Source organism: Drosophila sulfurigaster, unplaced genomic scaffold (assembly GCF_023558435.1).
Source record: "Drosophila sulfurigaster albostrigata strain 15112-1811.04 unplaced genomic scaffold, ASM2355843v2 ctg60_pilon, whole genome shotgun sequence".
Taxonomy (NCBI): Eukaryota; Metazoa; Arthropoda; class Insecta; order Diptera; family Drosophilidae; genus Drosophila; species Drosophila sulfurigaster.
This window is the reverse complement of record NW_026909723.1, coordinates 8779-30000: the sequence shown is the minus strand read 5'-3', so window position 1 is coordinate 30000 and position 21222 is coordinate 8779. Positions and strand designations below refer to the sequence as shown.

At 45.5% G+C, this 21222-nt stretch overlaps 1 protein-coding gene and 1 non-coding gene across 2 annotated transcripts in view; both read right to left on the bottom strand.

Annotated features, from left to right (window-relative positions):
* LOC133849985 (small subunit ribosomal RNA) overlaps nucleotides 1-463 on the bottom strand; it is a 1992-nt gene extending 1529 nt beyond the window's left edge. Inside the window, exon 1 of the ribosomal RNA XR_009895549.1 lies at nucleotides 1-463. This exon is cut by the window's left edge and continues 1529 nt beyond it. This is a non-coding gene — a ribosomal RNA (small subunit ribosomal RNA).
* Nucleotides 464-18085: 17622 nt separating this feature from the next.
* On the bottom strand, nucleotides 18086-20667 carry LOC133849981 (uncharacterized). Its single transcript, XM_062285964.1, has 4 exons — nucleotides 20021-20667; nucleotides 19280-19931; nucleotides 18947-19179; nucleotides 18086-18890 (listed from the first exon to the last, which is right to left on the bottom strand). Exons 1-4 carry the CDS (start codon nucleotides 20665-20667, stop codon nucleotides 18086-18088), a joined length of 2337 nt encoding a protein of 778 aa, XP_062141948.1.
* Nucleotides 20668-21222: the final 555 nt, after the last annotated feature.

Below are 21222 nucleotides of genomic sequence, written 5' to 3'. Positions count from 1 at the left end.
CCCGAGCTGGGAGTGGGTAATTTACGCGCCTGCTGCCTTCCTTAGATGTGGTAGCCGTTTCTCAGGCTCCCTCTCCGGAATCGAACCCTGATTCCCCGTTACCCGTTGCAACCATGGTAGTCCTAGATACTACCATCAAAAGTTGATAGGGCAGACATTTGAAAGATCTGTCGTCGGTACGAGACCATACGATCTGCATGTTATCTAGAGTTCAACCAGTGTAACGATCTTGCGATCGCTTGGTTTTAGCCTAATAAAAGCACACGTTCCAGAAGGTCCGTGTTTTAATTGCATGTATTAGCTCTAGAATTACCACAGTTATCCAAGTAACTGTTAACGATCTAAGGAACCATAACTGATATAATGAGCCTTTTGCGGTTTCACTATTAATTCGTGTGTACTTAGACATGCATGGCTTAATCTTTGAGACAAGCATATAACTACTGGCAGGATCAACCAGAATAATGTTCATTTCATTATGTAAATAATATTTAAAATATAATTACATAAATCTTCAAATATGTAAAATACATGACAACTCACAAATATTTTTGAATAACAAACGATAATATTCAATAATTGTATATATATATATGTTATACTTGACATGTACTATACGAATGTGGCCACAATTAGATAGCATTCACGTTCGCTAGTTATAATTCACAATTGTTTATATAAATATATATACTTATATATAAAATATATATGCATATAATCGTTCAAAAATATCATTTTATTTCAACTTACTAAATATATTATATCACACATGCATATTTATAATTTAAATTCAATTAATTGAATAAAAAATTATTTTATTTTGATGACAAATTGATAATTTTATCTAATTTTGCATTTACGTGTAGACAATATTGTGTAGGGGGGCGTCTTCCAGATAAATAATAACACTTCAACTTTGGAAATTGGTAGAACTTGTAACTTTACAATTACTTTTATTGCACTCTTGAAAAAATGCACTTGTTGTGCCGGTCAGAATAGAAACATATGTTATATGAAAAAGCACTAAAAAGAGGGCAGGGTGACCAACGTCAGGGTGACCAACGTGAGATAAACTAGATCAGTGTGACTGCGCGTGTGACAAGGTCACACGCACAGTATACTAGCTTTGTCACTATCGATATCAATTGATCGCGACCACACTGTCAGCTGTTTTGAGTGGTCACACCTGCCATCATCTGGCATCGACATCCTCCCCCCCTTGCAATGAGTTGCAAACGGATTTATTGTCCACATGGACCGGACAGAAACCAACTCAATGTGGAGTTCTGGGCCATTGGCAAATCGTTGGTGCTCGGCAGGATACGAGGTTGAATGATGTGAGGATACACATCAGTGCCGAGCACCAGGGACACCATCGATGGCTGGAACCAGCATTCGTAAGCGTAATGCTGCGGAACTGCTCCAAGTTTTCACCATCGACAGGTCGGAGGGGGGACGGCGAACGGGAACATGGCCGTGCTGGTTGCGGAACAGCAACTGGAATTGTTGCGTAAAGGTGGCCACGAATTGCAACATTTGGAAGGTGGTCCGGTTCTTCTTTCACCAAATGAACTCCTGGTGCTGGGATCCCATGGCAGCAATCGAGCGAGTTGAGCAGGGCAAAGAAGGTGCTGTGGCCGCCTGGTGCAGACTTGAGGCCCATCCACACGGAGACGGGCATGCAACATGGAACGAAACAAGAACAAATGGTTATTACAGTAGCTTCTTTACATTGTCAAAGACACATGGAACAGGACAGTATAGGACAGCACCAACGAAACGAAGTAGGATGTTATTCGTCTTTGTGTCGGTGCCTATCTGGTTTGAATGAATGATGAGGCAGATAAAAATTAGGAGTGGTGACGGGCTTCCGGAATGGAAGAGTCACCCGAGATCTGCCACATCTGCTGCGTGAAGTTGTGTTTTCGCAGCTAACCAGCTTCGACGGAATATCCTCCGCCTCCCAAACTTTGGAGTTTAGTCTGTCGAGTTTATCGTCTGCTTGATAGCGACTCTTGTCGAAAACGCAGAGACAGTTGTCGACACATTCTGGGAGACGGGGCCGGTGAGAATCAACCAAACACGGTTTGTTGGCCAAGGAGTGAGCCACAAATGTTTGGCCGGGAACCGCTCAGGATGACTGACGGAAGGATATCCGCGCCAATTAAGATGTCAATCTGAGCACTTTTGTAGAAGTTTGATCTGCCAGTTCAATCGCTGGTAGATCCTTTAGGAAGCCTTTCGGCACACGGAATGATGGCACCTTGTCTGCCAGTTGTGGAATAACGAACGCTGAGGTCTCGATATGGAGCCTCGGCTTCGTTGGACAACCAATGCTGAAGTTGCATAACTTCTGCGGTTGGGCACAATTGTATGATTCAGCCCAGATACTTGGGCTTGAACGGATTGGAATGGCAACTTTATGCGCTGGAATAAACGCTCAGAAATGAAAGTCGCTTCGGACCCTGAGTCGATTAGTGCTCGTGCGGTGTATGTAGTACCTAGATGGGATACATTGACAACCGCCGTGCCGAGAAGGATGTTCTGAGCGTTAATGGCAAAGTAATTTTGCACATTTGTTGCCGATTGATTCGGAGTGGACTGTATGTTGGGAAGTGTGGATGGAGTGGAAGAGGTACCATTGTGGGCACTGTCGCCCCGATGGAGAAGAGTGTGGTGCCGCCCCTTGCATGTCAAGCAATTGTGCGCACTCGTACACTCTCGGAGTTGGTGACCTCTTGCGAAACAGTTTAAACAGAGACTTTTCTGTTTGATGTAGCTCATCCGATCATTGACCGACATTTCAAGGAAGCTTGGACAAACCCGGACAGGGTGATTCTCTTTTGAGCACAAGTCACACGATTTGCCTCTCTGAGTGACTCGGGCCTTGAAAGAGTTAATTCGCTTTGGATTCTGCTGTGGACGGGATGGTCCAGCGGTAGAGTTCTGCGAGGTTTTTTGCGTCACGTCCTCAACAGCCTCGAGCGTACGATAACGCTCGTTGAGGAATGTGCTCATGTCCTACCATGCGGGAATCTTGGTCTTGTCCACCAATGATTGCTCCCATAGTGAGAGTGTAAGTTTGGGGAGCTTGGATGAGCAAAAGAAAGACCAGGATGCAGTCGGCGAAAGGACTAGAGACTGAAATGTCTGAGTGGTCAAGAGCGGTCAAGCACCGCTGAATTGTGCCATGCAGCTCCTTAATCGCTGCTCCAGACTCTGCGAAACCGTGGACAGGTTGAAGAGAATTTTTAACTGGCTCGTTATTAACAAGCGCTTATTTTCGAATCGCTCGCAGAGAGCACTCCAAGCCGACGCGAAACCATCGTTCGTCAGCGGAAATTTGGCTACGATCTCATTGGCCTCATCTGCGGTTTTGAATTGAGATGGAATAGTTTCTCAACCGGAGTCAACCTCGGATTGTTGACGTAGATGGCCGTGAAAAGATCACGGAAGGTCGGCCACCGCAAGTAATCCCCACGGAATACTTCGATGTCGACTGGAGGGAGCCGGCAGCCACTGGAGTCACAGGAGGAGCGGATGCTTCACCCTGGTTGATTCGGAAACTTGTGTAATTTGCCCCTTTACATGGGCGAGACACCGCTCATACACTGCATAGGTGGTCATATTTCGCAACCATGGCCTGTATGCCTTCGTTGTCGCCGTTCGATGAGTGCATCAGCGCTCGTGGCATAGTAGTCTGACACTGAGACGGCTTGCGACGGTCACGATGGATCCGTATCCAGAAATTGTCCTAGAGATAAAGGCCCTCTGACCCGAGCCGCAAAGCAGTCTGTCAGAGGATAAGCTCCTAAGAGCCATCGCACGGGTGTTGCTAAGTTTAGCCTGGACGGATCGTGTAGTTGCAGAAGAAGCAGACGGCGATGGACGATGAACTTTGACTGGAGTTAAGCAGCACAACCTTTGGATCCCGAAGGAGTGGGCGACTCGGACGACAGTCGACGACATAAGCTAAAGAAAGTTGCTCCTTTTCACTCTTTTGGCTTTTGGACATACTACGCTTCGGCAGCAGAGCAAGCACAAAAATGGAAAGAAACTTCGGCTATCACAGGATAGTGACCTCAGCCGAAGCCTTTATAGCCGATATATTGAAGATGCACCGACCTGGATATTGAAGCTACGGATCGTATATGGAATATATACTAGTGTATATGGAATATATACGGAGTGTATATTGAAGATAAAGCTAGCTATGGTCTCGGAGGTATGAGGAATAAACTTGAGATCGATGGAATCATACGACGATATAAATATATACGGGTGTATATGTGCTTAAGTGTGAATGCAAATGTTCGTGTATGTATGCTGTCGTATGTGGATGTATACAACTCGTATGCCAATATATAAATATATGGTGCTAGTGGATCACGCGCGTTTGACATTAATAGAGTGCAACTTCCTTGTTATCTGGTAAAATAACACGAGGTAATACACTGGAGTGTGTCAAACCTGACAAACGCGAAACGACAGAAATGCCAAAGTACTTACAACAGCTCTTATCGTCCGATATAAGTTTGGTCGATACTCTCAAATATACTCGAAAGATATATATTTATATACTGCGCAAAGTATTGCCAGTGCTGGAAAAGATAGCTGGGTTGATTCCGGATCACGCAGTTTATATATAGGCGTTCACATATCCATAATTTACAAGGAAAAATGCGCGAACACGACACTAGCACAAAATGTATGGAGAATGCATTCGAGTGAAGAACTTACTGCTGCGCCGTAATGCTTGACGTGAAGCAAGCTTTCGAATCAGATCTCCGGCTCCAAGGCCACTACTTAAGCGTCTTCCAGAGAAACCTGCACTCAACTTTGGATTACGCACTTGTCTGCAATTACTTACCTCTTGACAAATGAACTTTTGTGTCAGATGCGGAGAAACGCGATCTACCACAAAGGTATCGAAGCCGGGGTACCAACAAGGCAGCGTCCTGACTGCCCGTCTATTGGTACACGTTGTACACAGCGAACATTGTCACATCGATATCAAGTGAGAACAAATTACATCAACAGGCGCCATGGTCACACCTGCCATCATTGGCCATCAACATCTTGAACCCCAGCCAAACTGCCATCATCTGGCATCGACAAATATTATATTAGTAAAACCGTCGGAAATAAATAAAAGCTAAACACCCTTCGGACCTGGCCATGGAGGTGGAACATTAGCCGGCTACGAAAAACCATGAAAAGTCCATTTAATCGTCATAGGCTGCACTCAATAATTTATTTATTATAAACGTCAGATGAGACTTTTATGGGGATAATTATTCCCGAAAAAATATACGCCAAATATATAGGTGATGTAGGTTTTGTGACACGTTTCCTACAATGCTTTTATTTTATTTAGTATTGCCATCTAACGTATCTTTTTGAAGCACTCGAATTTTAATACAACAGTAAAACTTCATTATTTTTAACTTTTTAATCATATTGCCTTCTATATGGATTTTCATATAGCTGTTATATATGACTTATGCCGGCAAGACTCACTCCATATACATAGTCATATAGATTTCACTTGAGAAATTCGAACGCTCATATGACATGCCTGCTCGACATCACCACCCCTATATAGGTTTTGTGACACGTTTTCTACAACCAGCTCATTTTACTAAGGTCTACCATCTAATGTATCTTTATGTTGCACTAATTTAATAATACAACAGCAAAACTTCATTATTTTTAACTTGTGCCCATATTGCCTTCTATATGATTATTTTCATATATTATTTATGATGACTTATGCGGCAAGACTCACTCCATATACATAGTCATATGTATTTCACTTGTGAAATTTTTCTCATATGACATGCCTGCTCGACCTCACCACCCCTATATAGGTTTTGTGACACGTTTTCTGCAATGCTTTTATTTTATTTAGTATTACCATCTAACGTATCTTTTTGTTGCACTAATTTAATAATACAACAGTAAAACTTCATTATTTTTAACTTTTTTAATCATATTGCCTTCTATATGATTATTTTCATATATTATTTATATATGACTTATGCCGGCAAGACTCACTCCATATACATAGTCATATATATTTCACTTGTGAAATTTTTCTCATATGACATGCCTGCTCGACATCACCACCCCTATATAGGTTTTGTGACACGTTTTCTACAACCAGCTCATTTTACTAAGGTCTACCATCTAATGTATCTTTATGTTGCACTAATTTAATAATACAACAGCAAAACTTCATTATTTTTAACTTGTATAATCATATTGCCTTCTATATGATTATATTCATATAATATTTATATATGACTTATGCCGGCAAGACTCACTCCATATACATAGTCATATATATTTCACTTGTGAAATTTTTCTCATATGACATGCCTGCCCGACCTCACCACCCCTATAAAGGTTTTGTGACACGTTTTCTGCAATGCTTTTATTTTATTTAGTATTACCATCTAACGTATCTTTTTGTTGCACTAATTTAATAATACAACAGTAAAACTTCATTATTTTTAACTTTTTAATCATATTGCCTTCTATATGATTATTTTCATATATTATTTATATATGACTTATGCCGGCAAGACTCACTCCATATACATAGTCATATATATTTCACTTGTGAAATTTTTCTCATATGACATGCCTGCTCGACATCACCACCCCTATATAGGTTTTGTGACACGTTTTCTACAACCAGCTCATTTTACTAAGGTCTACCATCTAATGTATCTTTATGTTGCACTAATTTAATAATACAACAGCAAAACTTCATTATTTTTAACTTGTATAATCATATTGCCTTCTATATGATTATTTTCATATATTATTTATATATGACTTATGCCGGCAAGACTCACTCCATATACATAGTCATATATATTTCACTTGTGAAATTTTTCTCATATGACATGCCTGCCCGACCTCACCACCCTATAAAGGTTTTGTGACACGTTTTCTGCAATGCTTTTATTTTATTTAGTATTACCATCTAACGTATCTTTTTGTTGCACTAATTTAATAATACAACAGTAAAACTTCATTATTTTAAACTTTTTAATCATATTGCCTTCTATATGATTATTTTCATATATTATTTATATATGACTTATGCCGGCAAGACTCACTCCATATACATAGTCATATATATTTCACTTGTGAAATTTTTCTCATATGACATGCCTGCTCGACATCACCACCCCTATATAGGTTTTGTGACACGTTTTCTACAATCAGCTCATTTTACTAAGGTCTACCATCTAATGTATCTTTATGTTGCACTAATTTAATAATACAACAGTAAAACTTCATTATTTTTAACTTTTATAATCATATTGCCTTCTATATGATTATTTTCATATATTATTTATATATGACTTATGCCGGCAAGACTCACTCCATATACATAGTCATATATAGTCATTCACTTGTGAAATTTTTCTCATATGACATGCCTGCCCGACCTCACCACCCCTATATAGGTTTTGTGACACGTTTTCTACAATGCTTTCATTTTACTAAGGTCTACCATCTAATGTATCTTTTGTTGCACTAATTTAATAATACAACAGTAAAACTTCATTATTTTTAACTTTTTAATCATATTGCCTTCTATATGATTATTTTCATATATTATTTATATATGACATGCCGGCAAGACTCACTCCATATACATAGTCATATATATTTCACTTGTGAAATTTTTCTCATATGACATGCCTGCTCGACATCACCACCCCTATATAGGTTTTGTGACACGTTTTCTACAATCAGCTCATTTTACTAAGGTCTACCATCTAATGTATCTTTATGTTGCACTAATTTAATAATACAACAGCAAAACTTCATTATTTTAACTTTTTAATCATATTGCCTTCTATATGATTATATTCATATATTATTTATATATGACATGCCGGCAAGACTCACTCCATATACATAGTCATATATATTTCACTTGTGAAATTTTTCTCATATGACATGCCTGCCCGACCTCACCACCCCTATAGAGGTTTTGTGACACGTTTTCATACAATTTTCTCATTTTACTAAGGTCTACCATCTAATCATAGTATCTTTATGTTGCACTAATTTAATAATGCAACAGTAAAACTTCATTATTTTTAACTTTTTAATCATATTGCCTTCTATATGATTATTTTCATATATTATTTATATATGACATACCGGCAAGACTCACTCCATATACATAGTCATATATATTTCACTTGTGAAATTTTTCTCATATGACATGCCTGCCCGACCTCACCACCCCTATATAGGTTTTGTGACACGTTTTCTACAACCAGCTCATTTTACTAAGGTCTACCATCTAATGTATCTTTATGTTGCACTAATTTAATAATGCAACAGTAAAACTTCATTATTTTTAACTTTTTAATCATATTGCCTTCTATATGATTATTTTCATATATTATTTATATATGACATGCCGGCAAGACTCACTCCATATACATAGTCATATATATTTCACTTGTGAAATTTTTCTCATATGACATGCCTGCTCGACATCACCACCCCTATATAGGTTTTGTGACACGTTTTCTACAACCAGCTCATTTTACTAAGGTCCACCAATAATAATGTATCTTTATGTTCAAAATCTAATTTAATAAACTACAACAGCAAAACTTTTTCAATTTTCATTATATTTCGCTAGAACCTCATCAATAAAAATTCACCAAGTCCAAAAAATTTTTTCTCAAGTTAAATACAAAATACATTATATTAATAAACTGTATAAAATGCTATTTAAAAAGTTTTTCATTCAATTTTCACATGTTGAAATTTTTGTCAAAGTTGAACTCATATCTCGGTAGAACCTATGGCTGCAGTTCAATAAAAATTCACCAAGTCCAAAAAATTTTTTCTCAAGTTAAATTCAAAATCTTATCTCATTATATTAATAAACTGTATAAAATGCTATTTAAAAGTTTTTCATTCAATTTTCACATGTTGAAATTTTTTGTCAATGTTGAACTCATATCTCGGTAGAACCTCATATCATATGGCTGCAGTTCAATAAAAATTCACCAAGTCCAAAAAATTTTTCTCAAGTTAAATTCAAAATCTTATCTCATTATATTAATAAACTGTATAACATGCTATTTAAAAAGTTTTTTATTCTATTTTGACATGTTGAAATTTTTTGTCAATGTTGAACTCATATCTCAGTAGAACCTCATATCATTTGGCTGCAGTTCAATAAAAAATTCACCAAGTCCAAAAAATTTTTTACTCAAGTTAAATTCAAAATCTTATCTCATTATATTAATAAACAGTATAAAATGCTATTTAAAAAGTTTTTCATTCAATTTTCATATGCTGAAATTTTTTGTCAAAATTGAACTTATAAGTTTTTCATGTCTTAATTTGCGCCACCAATATGATGGCGTTCTTTTGCTACCAAACATATTAAATGCATACTTAAAATACGCAAGTATTCTGTTCACATAGATACATATATATCATGTATATTTTTAATTTTCGCCACTAATATGATGCCGTCCTTTTGCTACCAAATAAATATGTATAACTAACACATACTAAATAAATGCATATTTAAAATATGCAAGTATCTTGTACACATAGATATACTATGCATATTCTTAATTTTCGCCACTAATATGATGGCGTCATTTTGCTACCAAATAAATATATATTACCAACGCATAATAAATAAATGCATATTTAAAATACGCAAGTATTTTGTAAACAAATTTTCGCCACTAATATGATGGCGTCCTTTTGGCTACCAAATAAATATATATTACCAACGCATAATAAATAAATGCATATTTAAAATATGCAAGTATTTTGTAAACAAATTTGCGCCACTAATATGATGGCGTCCTTTTGGCTACCAAATAAATATATATTACCAACGCATAATAAATAAATGCATATTTAAAATATGCAAGTATTTTGTACACATAGATATACTATGCATATTTTTAATCTTCGCCACTAATATGATGGCGTCCTTTTGGCTACCAAATAAATATATATAATTAACGCATACTAAATAAATGCATATTTAAAATATACAAGTATATTTTGTACACATATTATATAAATATTCTTCTTATATGCGTAATTGTATAACATAATTATGCATACAATTTTGCACATTTATATATATAAACATATATACGTTTCCATATATACATCATACATATAATATTTTTTATATATGCCTTAAACATATATATTTTATCGAATCGTCAAGCAAAGGATAAGCTTCAGTGGATCGCAGTATGGCAGCTGCTCAACCACTTACAACACCTTGCCTGTTATAAAAGTCGTTTACAATTGATTCAAGGCTTTGTCATTGTATTAAATAATGTTGTAATATATAACTAGCGCGGCACCAGGTGATCGAAGATCCTCCCAATTTACTATGTTATATGTAACATTGGCATCACATCCATCGTCGTCTATTAAATGAATAATAAACTTTTAATGGTTTAGAAGCCATACAATGCAAATTGCCCCTTATTTATCATTGCAGTCTAGCACGGATACGACCTTAGAGGCGTTCAGGCATAATCCAACGGACGTAGCGTCATACCACTGTTCGCTCGAACAAGTATTGTGCCATTGGTCCGTACCTGCGGTTCCTCTCGTACTACGCAGGAATGCTGTCGCAACAACGTTTTGTCATTAGTAGGGTAAAACTAACCTGTCTCACGACGGTCTAAGCCCAGCTCACGTTCCCTTGCATGGGTGAACAATCCAACGCTTGGTGAATTTTGCTTCACAATGATAGGAAGAGCCGACATCGAAGGATCAAAAAGCGACGTCGCTATGAACGCTTGGCCGCCACAAGCCAGTTATCCCTATGGTAACTTTTCTGACACCTCTTGTTAAAAACTCTTTAAACCAAAAGGATCGATAGGCCGAGCTTTTGCTGTCCCTGTGTGTACTGAACACCGAGATCAAGTCAGCATTTGCCCTTTTGCTCTATGTGTGGTTTCTGTCCGCACTGAGCTGGCCTTGGGACACCTCCGTTATTATTTGAGAGATGTACCGCCCCAGTCAAACTCCCTACCTGGCAATGTCCTTGAATTGGATCATACCTGAGTAATCATCCGGGATAAAAAGATGAGTCACCCGGCCGGTTTCATCACCATTATCCCATCTGCTTTGCCACTCCTGCAGCATACGGTCGTCCAGCATCGCCATCTTCTGCTTGTGATCAAGACCCGACAGATCTTGACCAAACAGCCAGTTGCTCTCCTCCAGCGGGTGATCGCGCTTGAGTTTGAAACTGATTGCCAATTTCTTGGCAGCCAGATCAAACGGGGGAACACCAGCAAGAACTTGCAGTGCCACAGTGGACACTGTACGGCACACCGGTAGGAATCCCAGAAGGATGCGCCTTTGGCAGGACAATAGGTGCCTCCTGGCCCCTACTAGTCTCATCGCCGTGGCATACCACACTGAGGCACCAAATAGCGCACAAGGCACCATGAGTCCAGTGTAAATGGTCCGCTTGGCACGGGGACTGATCCCCCAGTCGTCCCGTAGTACGCGTGCCAAAACACCAACGACTCCGCTCAGCCGATCACGTAAAGACGCGATATGCGGGTTGAAATTCAACCGCTCGCCGACCGTGATGCCCAGATACCGGTATTTGTCAGCGTAGGGCAAGCTTGCTCCAGCAAACCGTACCCCAGGCCGCCTATTAGCCGATAATTGGCCTTTCAGCAACATGACAGCCGTCTTACTGGTGGAGACGGACACGCCTACCTCTGTTCCCCAAGCTCCTACGATGGACATGTACTCCGCTCCTTTCGACTCCAGATCGTTTCGGGAGTTTCCCTCAACGAGAAGCAGCAAGTCGTCTGCATACGCGCTCAGTTTGCACAAGGCTCCAAGCGCCGAAGAAGCACATCCATCATGAGGTTCCAAATGAATGGACCACTGATGGAACCCTGTGGGCAACCTCTGGTTACCGGCACAGATGCTTCCTCGTATCTGCTGACGATGCACGCACTCCTGCCAGAAAGAAGCTTCGCCACAAGCTGGCTTCTCGGCAGCCAGAGTCGATCAGCCGGCGTAGCACAGCATCCCACTCCACGTGGTCAAATGCTCCTTTGAAATCCACGAAGATTCCGAGTACATATCTTGCCGGGCTGGCGTCGACAGTACTCTTCACGTGTCTCCAGGCATCCTCCACACAGCGTCAGGTTGAAATCCAAATTGCCATCTGCAGCCCTCTGGGAGCATGTCCTTCATTCGGCTGACCATGATACCCTCGAGCACCTTACCAAAGACTGGTAGCAGACATATACCACGATAAGAGCCAGGATCGCTCCTGTCCTTATCGGGCCCCTTGAAAGTGGCACAACGCGCGGGCGTTTCCACTCAGAAGGGAAATGTCCTTCGGCTAAACAGCGGGAATACAACGCTGTAAGATGCTGAGGAATAGCACGCCATACCTCCTTACAGATCACTCCAGTGATGCCGTCCATGCCAGGCGAGCGTCTGCTCCGTAGCCTGGCGACACAAGCACTCACTTCGTACTCGTCGAGTATGGGCGGAAGCACCTCTGGGATGGCAATCGGTGCATTCGACTCCGCAACAGGGAAGAAGTTACGGAGGAGCACTCGCGCACAGTCGTGCCATGTTACGACTGGCTCGCCATTTACCCGTAGGCAGCCCAACTCGGAATTCCGTTTGTGACGTCGGCAAATCCTGTAGACATGCCCCCAGGGATCATCCCGATTTTCTCCAACGAAGCGACGCCAGTTGTCCTCCTTTGCCGACAGAATAAGCTTCTTGTACTGACCCACGGAGATCCGCAGGTCAGTAGCAAGTCGCCCTGCTTCATCGCTGCCACGACGACGAGCATTCTGTAGCCGCCGCCTCAGTCTCCTGACCTCTCGGCGCTTCGTACTGAGGTTGGCATTCCACCAGACCACTTTCCGAACGGCTCTCGGCTGCCTGCGTCCAAATACATGGTCGCATACACTGTGTACCAGTGCACGCGTTGCAGACACCTGGTCATCAATGGACATCTCCGTGTAGTCCTGCGGGAATTCCTCAAGCTTGCATACAAGCTCACCACGGAACGACTGCCAACGTGCATTGGAGAGTTCCAGGACGGAACAGGAGCATCGCTCTCAACTGTGTCTCTGGGGTCTCGCGTCACCTCAACACAGATCGTGTTGTGGTCACTGAGATCCCAATCGTCCACTCTCCAGTCATATGTGGCCCACATAAGCGCTGCTTCGTTGGCAATCGTGACGTCGATATCACTCCGTCCGCGGTGATTATCGAACGTATACAAACTACTGACCTCATTTAGCACGCCGGCTCGGGATTCTTGAATCCATTCGGTCAGCAGCTCACCCCTTCTGCGGTTCAAATCGCCACGAGCACGCTCGAGCGATTTGCTGAACCACAAGGGGGACACTGCATTCGCATCCATGCCACAGATAACCGGATTGCTACCAGCCAGTAGTAGCACGGAATCTAGATACGCAAGATACGGTTCCAAATCAGTGTTGTATTGGCAGTACACGGAGCTCAGGAAGATTGAGCCAAATCTTCCAGTGACACTCACGCATACGCCAACGTCCGTGATGAGCGACTCAATAGGCATACAGATGGCATTCGGGTCGTCCAAGAAGATGGCAGCCTTCAAACGCCGATCAGCAAACACACGCATCCCGGCTGGAATGCCAGTAATGCCGTGCTTTCTGTCGACGTATGGTTCCTGCACCAAAGCGAACATGTGGCGGGAGTCTCGCACCCGAGTTGCAAACTGAATGGTAGCGGCTCGACCTCGACCACAATTAGCTTGGATGAAGCTAAACATTTTAATGCCTAGCTTGCACCCTCGCTAAGACCGCACCATATATCGGGCACGTCTCCGACAGCATGTAATGCCCGGAGGAAGCCCCTTGAAACGGCAGTTTCGGCAGTCCACCGGGCTAGCACATTTCGACGCTACATGGCCGGTCTGCCCGCATTGGCGGCATACTTCGTTTTTCAATCGGCATTGCGCAACCTTGTGGTCGAATCCCATACAGCGATGACACGCGTAAGTACGGACGAGCGACCTACAGCGGAACGAAAACCACTTGATGTAGACCCGCCCGGTCTTATCAAGCACCGCTTGCGCCTTTTCGTCACATTCGAGTGTCAGATTGACTCTGACACCGTCAGTGACCGACCACGGCTTCGACGCCATATGCACCATCTTCTTGAAGGCCGACGGCGAGAACTCCTCCTTGAAGTGGTTCTCATAGAGCTCGTCCATGAAGACTTCCGGTATAATCCCAGTGTCCACGTCGAACACGGTGATTTTCGACCTCACTCCACGGTTGGGCTCAACCTCCAGTCCGACCTCGTTGAATTTCGCGTTGGCCACCACTTTGTTCATCTCGTTTCTCGACGGCGTACGAATGACGGCGCCACCGCGCTTCAATTCACGGACTTCGTGAACTCTAACGCCCAGAGCTGGAGCAACTTGGCTCATCACCTTATCGGCAATCTCCTTGCCCGACACTGTCGGGTCCTTGCTCGTCACTACAGCCGACCACGTTTCCACGGGCTTTCTGGCTGCAGGAACATTTTTCGGTGCGGCCATCGGGGCGACGCCGGGGACAGCTCTGGTGGCGGCACCACTCGCACTTGGGGCCGTAAAGGGCGCAGCAGCTGGTTGGCACAACGCAACCTTCGTCTCCAAGACGGCGTTTCGCACAGCTAGCGCGGTCACCAGCTCGCTAAGCCGGGCAGTTGCCTCCAGAACGGCGATGGCCGCTTCCGGCGCCAGTCCAGCGCGCAGCACAGCGGACCTCACCGTCTGGTCTACACCCGCCAGCTGAGCCAATACGGCATCAGACCCTTCCTTCACCACACTGGCAGCAACAAAACTACCAGCAGGAGCTGGACAGGCAGGCGCGCTCAGTCGGGCGACAGCGGCCACCGTAGCGGGTGCAGGGGCGGCAGTAGCAGCAGCAACTCCATCGGCGACTCCAGCGGCGGCTCCAGCGGCGGTTCCAGCGGCGGTTTCAGCAGCGGTACCAGCGGCGGTTTCAGCGGCGACTCCAGCGGCGGTTCCAGCGGCAACTTCGTTGGCGGCTGCTCCATCGACGTTGCCCCCAATAAAGGAGACAGCCAGCCGCTTGGCAGAGGATGCATCGTCGCTGCCAACCAGGTTGGGCGACGATACAGCCTTGTTGCCTCGCGGCTTTCTGCCTCGCTTCCCGCGTGGACGATCGTCCGAGACGGACATCTCGCTCGTATCGCTGCATACACTGGCGCTTGATCTCGTGTCCATCATGGCGCCAACGGTTCGCAGTTCAAACTGCGCAAGCAGTAAACCACACACACTCGCAAGCAGTACACAGAAAGCAGTTCAAATCAAAGCAGTTCAGTTAAAGCAGTTCAAATTAAAGCAGTTCACAATGTAAGCAGTGCAAGCAGTACACTAGTTGCAAGCAGTACACGCGTTGCAAGCAGTACACCCGCGACAAGCAGTGTACTCAAGCAGTTCAAATCACTCAGCTTTTGTCCGCTACGAAAACAATAAGCTCTTGCACATTCACTATTTACAGTAATTACAATTACTGTAAACAAAACACCGTAACTTCGTTTGTTTACAATTACGAAAGTACCGCAATTTCTTCAACGAGAACAGCGCGCACGTCTGCTCTGGTGCTTTAAGAGCACTTAAAGCAAGCACACGCACGCACACACTCGCGACGGCACGCGACGAATTCCCCACGCTACTCACACGTACACAGCGAACGAGAAGCACAAAGCGTACACGCGAAAATTCACCGCTGTTCGAAGACAACAAATAACTGTTATCGCAAAACTATACCAAATGCAGGCACCCGCTAACACGTCTGTTCAGCTCGACAGTTGAAACCAGACGAGTAGATAGGGACATATTAGCTATATTAGTTTTACGTGTGCACCTGTCATAATAAATTGGATCCCATGCGCGCTCGGGCGCCGTGTGATTAAGTCAGTCATGACAGGTGCACACGTAAAATTAATATAGAGAATATGTCCCTATCTACTATCTAGCGAAACCACAGCCAAGGGAATGGCCTTGGAATAATTAGCGGGGAAAGAAGACCCTTTTGAGCTTGACTCTAATCTGGCAGTGTAAGGAGACATAAGAGGTATAGAATAAGTGGGAGATATTAAATTTCGGTTTAGTATCGACAATGAAATACCACTACTCTTATTGTTTCCTTACTTACTTGATTAAATGGAACGTGTATCATTTCCTAGCCATTATACGGATATATTTATTATATCTTATGGTATTGGGTTTTGATGCAAGCTTCTTGATCAAAATATCACGAGTTTGTTATATAATCGCAAACAAATTCATTAATGAGAGAGTGCATTTATGTATTCTCAAATTAAAAATTTGGTATAACTCCTGTTTGTGGCGGCGCTGAAAAAGTGTCCAAAATGTTGCTTCCCGAAAAATAAAAACACTCGCGTTTTTATCACTATAAATATTTGATTTATTGAAAACTTAGCGGGTTGTTATGTCGCACAGAAAGAGGGGGGGATTGTAACGATTAGAACCAGACGTCGTTTGCTACTAACTCATAGAAAAAAGCCGACGGCATTTCGGCGATCTATGCTGAGCGCGGCTCAGCGGTGGTGAGTTGTGGGAGAGAGAAGCTGAGAGCACTGGAGCTTGAGTGCATTCTTACGCACTGAGCGCATTGCTAGTGAGCGAAAAAGCTTTGAGTGCTTTTCGGTCGGCGGAGCGGAGGTGTGCCTCTCACTTAGCAATGCGCTCGCATCAACATTCTCCCCCCCTTGCAATATTGGGATTGCAACGAAACAACTAGTAGCACGTGCCGGACAGAATCCAGCCCAGCGTGGAATTCTGCGCCATAGGCAGTCCGCCTTGGCCCGGGAGGATACCCGGTAGCACGACATCAGGGTAAACATCAGCCCCCAAGACTGCCGAGATCGATGCCGAGCGGAACCAGTCCTTGTCAGCCAACACGAGGTTACTGAAAGAACTGGGCCCGGCTGGAGTGACAGTCCTGGCGGGCGTCGTTGTATGGAGCTGCGGATCAGTTTTGAAGACGACCTCCCGGCTCATGGGTGACGTCTTGGAGCGCAACGTTGCCGTGCACACTCCTTCTGCGCCCACGCGAGTGATAGAGCCCATGGCCACTGCCATCGACTCGCTGATGCGGCTTACAGGACAGCACGGATCAATGAGCACTCGCGCCTCGAAGGCCGTCTTCCCCGTGACTAGCCAGACCGCCGCGGTGGGGAGAATACTGACTCCCTTGCACTGGAGTAGTGCCGTCAATGACAAGGCGGGGCTAGGCACGGGCCTGGTGTGTGGGGAAGTGGGCCGGTCCATCCGGGATGACGATGGTCCTCCTCTGGTGGGTGCCGGGTGGTCGCGTCGGCCCCTCGGTCGTCGCGCCAACCGCTGCTTGGGTTTAGGGTCTCGCATGTGCAGCATGGGTGGTGGTCCTTACCACAATGCCTGCACCGTCCACCGCTGCGGCAAGTGCCCCGGAGTGCTGATGAGCCAAGCAGTTGGGACAGTACTTATTGACAAGTACTGCCCGGAGCCGCTTCTCTGGCGTCAGCTGGGCAAACCGTGGACATTTGCGCAGCGCGTGGACACCGCGGCACACCCTACAGCGGAAGGAGTTTGTGCCGGGAGGCACATACTCACCCCGCTGAGGGCGGCCCGGCGAGGCACGGAAACTCCACGCGGGTAACCAGTGCCACCGGTGCTGGAGAGGGCTCGGACTCCATCGGGGCGACTTGCCTTGGCGGAGAGCTGGCAATCGGAGGCGAAAGAGAGCGCGCTGGCGAGAAGAGCCCTCGCAAGCTCACTCCGTCGGACAGGGTGCAGGATGATCTTCTGGAGGACGCCATGGTAAACTGTAATGGGATGAAACCAAAAGGCGAAAAAAAAACAAAAGGAAAAGAAAAAGAACAAAAAACAATAGATTAAATGAAGAACATGGCGCGGGATGAATTGCCTAAGCCGGAAGAGAAAACCACAGGATAGTGGATGGCAGTAGAGAGAAGAATAGGTGACTCAGAGCGCGCGTCCCGTGGGAAGGAGGACCAGCTTTGCAACTGGTCGGCGGAAAACGCCACGACACGTCTGGATGTCTACCACACGGACTCTTTCGTCAGCACCTGGGCAAGCGGTCAACACACGCCCGAGGCGCCATTCTTGAGGTGGTATATTCTCCTCTCTGATGACCACCATGTCGCCGATTTGGAGATCGCGTGAAGGTGACTGCCACTTATTCCGCTTATGCAATTCCTTCAAATATTCACTCTTCCATCGCACACAGAAATGCTGATGGAGAGCCTTGAGCCGTTGCCAGCGGTTGCGGATGGACTCCACATCCTCTCTGGCCTCTGGCTCCGCCATGGAGAGTAGCGGACCCCCGATCAGGAAATGACCGGGAGTAAGTGCCGCCAAGTCGCTCACATCCTCTGACATAGGAGTCAAAGGCCGCGAATTGAGGCACGCTTCAATTTTTGATAGGAGGGTGGAAAGCTCCTCGAACGTATGTTTTACGGAGGAAACCGTCTTGTAGAAATGCGTCTTGAAGCTCTTGACGCCCGCTTCCCAGAGACCCCCCATGTGAGGGGCACCAGGTGGGTTGAAATGCCATGCAAGACCTTGATGGCTGTGAGTGGTGACAATCAGGTTGCGGGTGCTCTCCACAAATTCTTTGGAGAGAATGGAGGAGGCTCCGACGAACGTTTTCCCGTTGTCAGAGTACATGTGGAGAGGGCACCCGCGCCGTGCCACGAATCGGGAGAAAGCTTCCAAGAACTTTTCCGCTGTCAGATCCGTGGTCGCCTCAAGGTGGATTGCCTTCGTGCTGAAGCACACGAAGACACATACGTAACCCTTCGTAATCTTGCAGCCCCGTCCGACGTAGCTCTTGACGTCGAAGGACCGGCGAAGTCTACTCCGGAGTTAGCGAAAGGTCGCGAAAAAGTCGACCGGGCGCTTGGGAGATCACCCATCAACTGCGACTGGAGCTTGCGGCGATGAATCACACAGGTCTTGCATGCACTAATCACTGTCTTCACCAAGTTCCTTAGCTTGGGAATCCAGAACTTGGTTCGGACCAGCCGCATCACCAATTGGTTGCCTCCATGGAGAGACTTGATGCGTGAAGGAAACCAGGAGGCGTGAGAACACGCAGCCGAACGGGAGAATTATTGGATGCCGTTCGTCGTAGGATAAGGAGGTGGACGCTCTTACGCGTCCACACGAACGCAGGACACCTTGCTTGTCAAGGAACGGATTCAAGCTTAGGATATCGCTTGACCCGATTAGACGATTATGGGACCGGAGGGAAGCACACTCTTTCGCGTATACCCGATTCTGAGCCTGTACAATCAGCCTCTCTTGAGCTTCTGCAAGCTCTTGAGAGCTGAGCGTCTCTGGAAGCGAGACCTTGGGTTGGCGGCAACGCTGGGCAAACCTTCGCACATACGCAAACACTCGGAGCGCTCGATCGAACCTGGAGAAACGGTCGAGGAAGTCCTCACACAGGACTTGCGCTGCATGGACCTTCACCGCTCGACACTCCAATTCAGTATCGAGCCCAATGACCGGTGAAGGCCACTGCGCTGGTGAGTGCGTCAGCCATTCAGGCCCCTGCCACCAAAGGCGACTGCCCAGTAGCTCTTGCGGCGAGACACCGCGGCTTGCCAGGTCGGCTGGATTGTGTTCGGAACGAACATGCTGCCAAGTGCCATTCACCGAGTGAATCTTGGCCACTCGGTTCGCCACGAAAGTGGTCCACTTGCATGGCTGCTTGTCCAACCATGCCAGAACGATAGTGGAATCTGTCCACAGGTACGTCTCAGCGTCGGGGTGGGAAAATGTGGTAGGAGGGCGGCGGATAATTCTGCCAACAGGAGAGCTCCGCACAGCTCAAGACGAGGTAGAGACCGTCTTGATAGGTGCAACTCTAGTCTTCGCTGCTAGAAGGCTCACAGACACTTGTCCACCTGTTTCCACACGTGCGTAAAGAGCGGCTCCATACGCGCTTTGAGAGGCGTCGCAAAACCCGTGGAATTGGATTTTGCGCCGGGAGCGTAGTTGGTCCATCTAGGAATGCGGATGTCCTGCAAGGACGAATAGTTCCGCAGAAAACTGATCCACTGCTCTGTGAGATCCGCCGGTAAGGAGTCGTCCCAGCCGACTTCTTGCTTCCAGATTTCTTGCATAAAAATCTTGGCCCAAATGACCACAGGAGCAAGCCAACCTGCAGGATCGAACAACTTGGCGATCTGCGACAGCACTTCTCTCTTACTGAAAGATGGTTTGGACACCATCTCGGCGGTGACGAAAAAGAACTCGTCGGACGTGGCCCGCCAACGAATGCCTAGCGTCTTTGCGACGCTAGCTTCGTCGATCTCGAGGAAGTCTGCACAAAGCAAGTGATCCTTAGGGATTCTTCTCAGCACATCTTTCGAGTTCGAGGTCCACTTACGCAAAGGGAACCCAGCACTCTCGAGCGCTGTTCGAAGCTCATCTATAGCAGACACCGCAGCCTGCTTAGTGTGAGCTCCTGCTAGGACGTCATCAACGTACATATAATTGGCGATGATGTCACTAGCAAGGGTACCGGTCGCGAACATCACTCGCAAGCTGATGCAGAACGCGGATAGCCAGGTACGGAGCACAGTTCACTCCAAAGGTGACTGTGTTGAGTTCAAAGTCGCATAACTTCTCGTCTGGAGTACGGAAGAGCAACCTTTGAAACCGGGTGTGGTTGGGATCCACAAGGATTTGCCGATACATCTTGGTGATGTCAGCGTTGAAGACGAACTTGAAAACCTCCATTTCAGGATTTGAATGGTCAGGTCGGACTGAAGGATTGGCCCAGTGTGGAGGATGTCGTTCAGACTCTTCCCGTTTGAAGTCGGGCTGGAGGCGTTGAATACAACGCGGAGCTTTGTGGTGGTGCTGTCGGGCTTGAGAACAGCGTGATGTGGCAAATAATAGTTGCCGGAACTGGATGGGGGGACTTGAGTCATGTGACCCAAATCCAGATACTCTCGAATAACGGAGTCATATTGTTCCTTCAGAGAGTCGTTCCTCTTTAAACGGCTCTCGTTTCTCAGGAACTGAGCGAGAGCGGTAGCCCTCGAGTGACCCAGGTCAACGTGACCAGGATCGCGGAATGGGAGCGT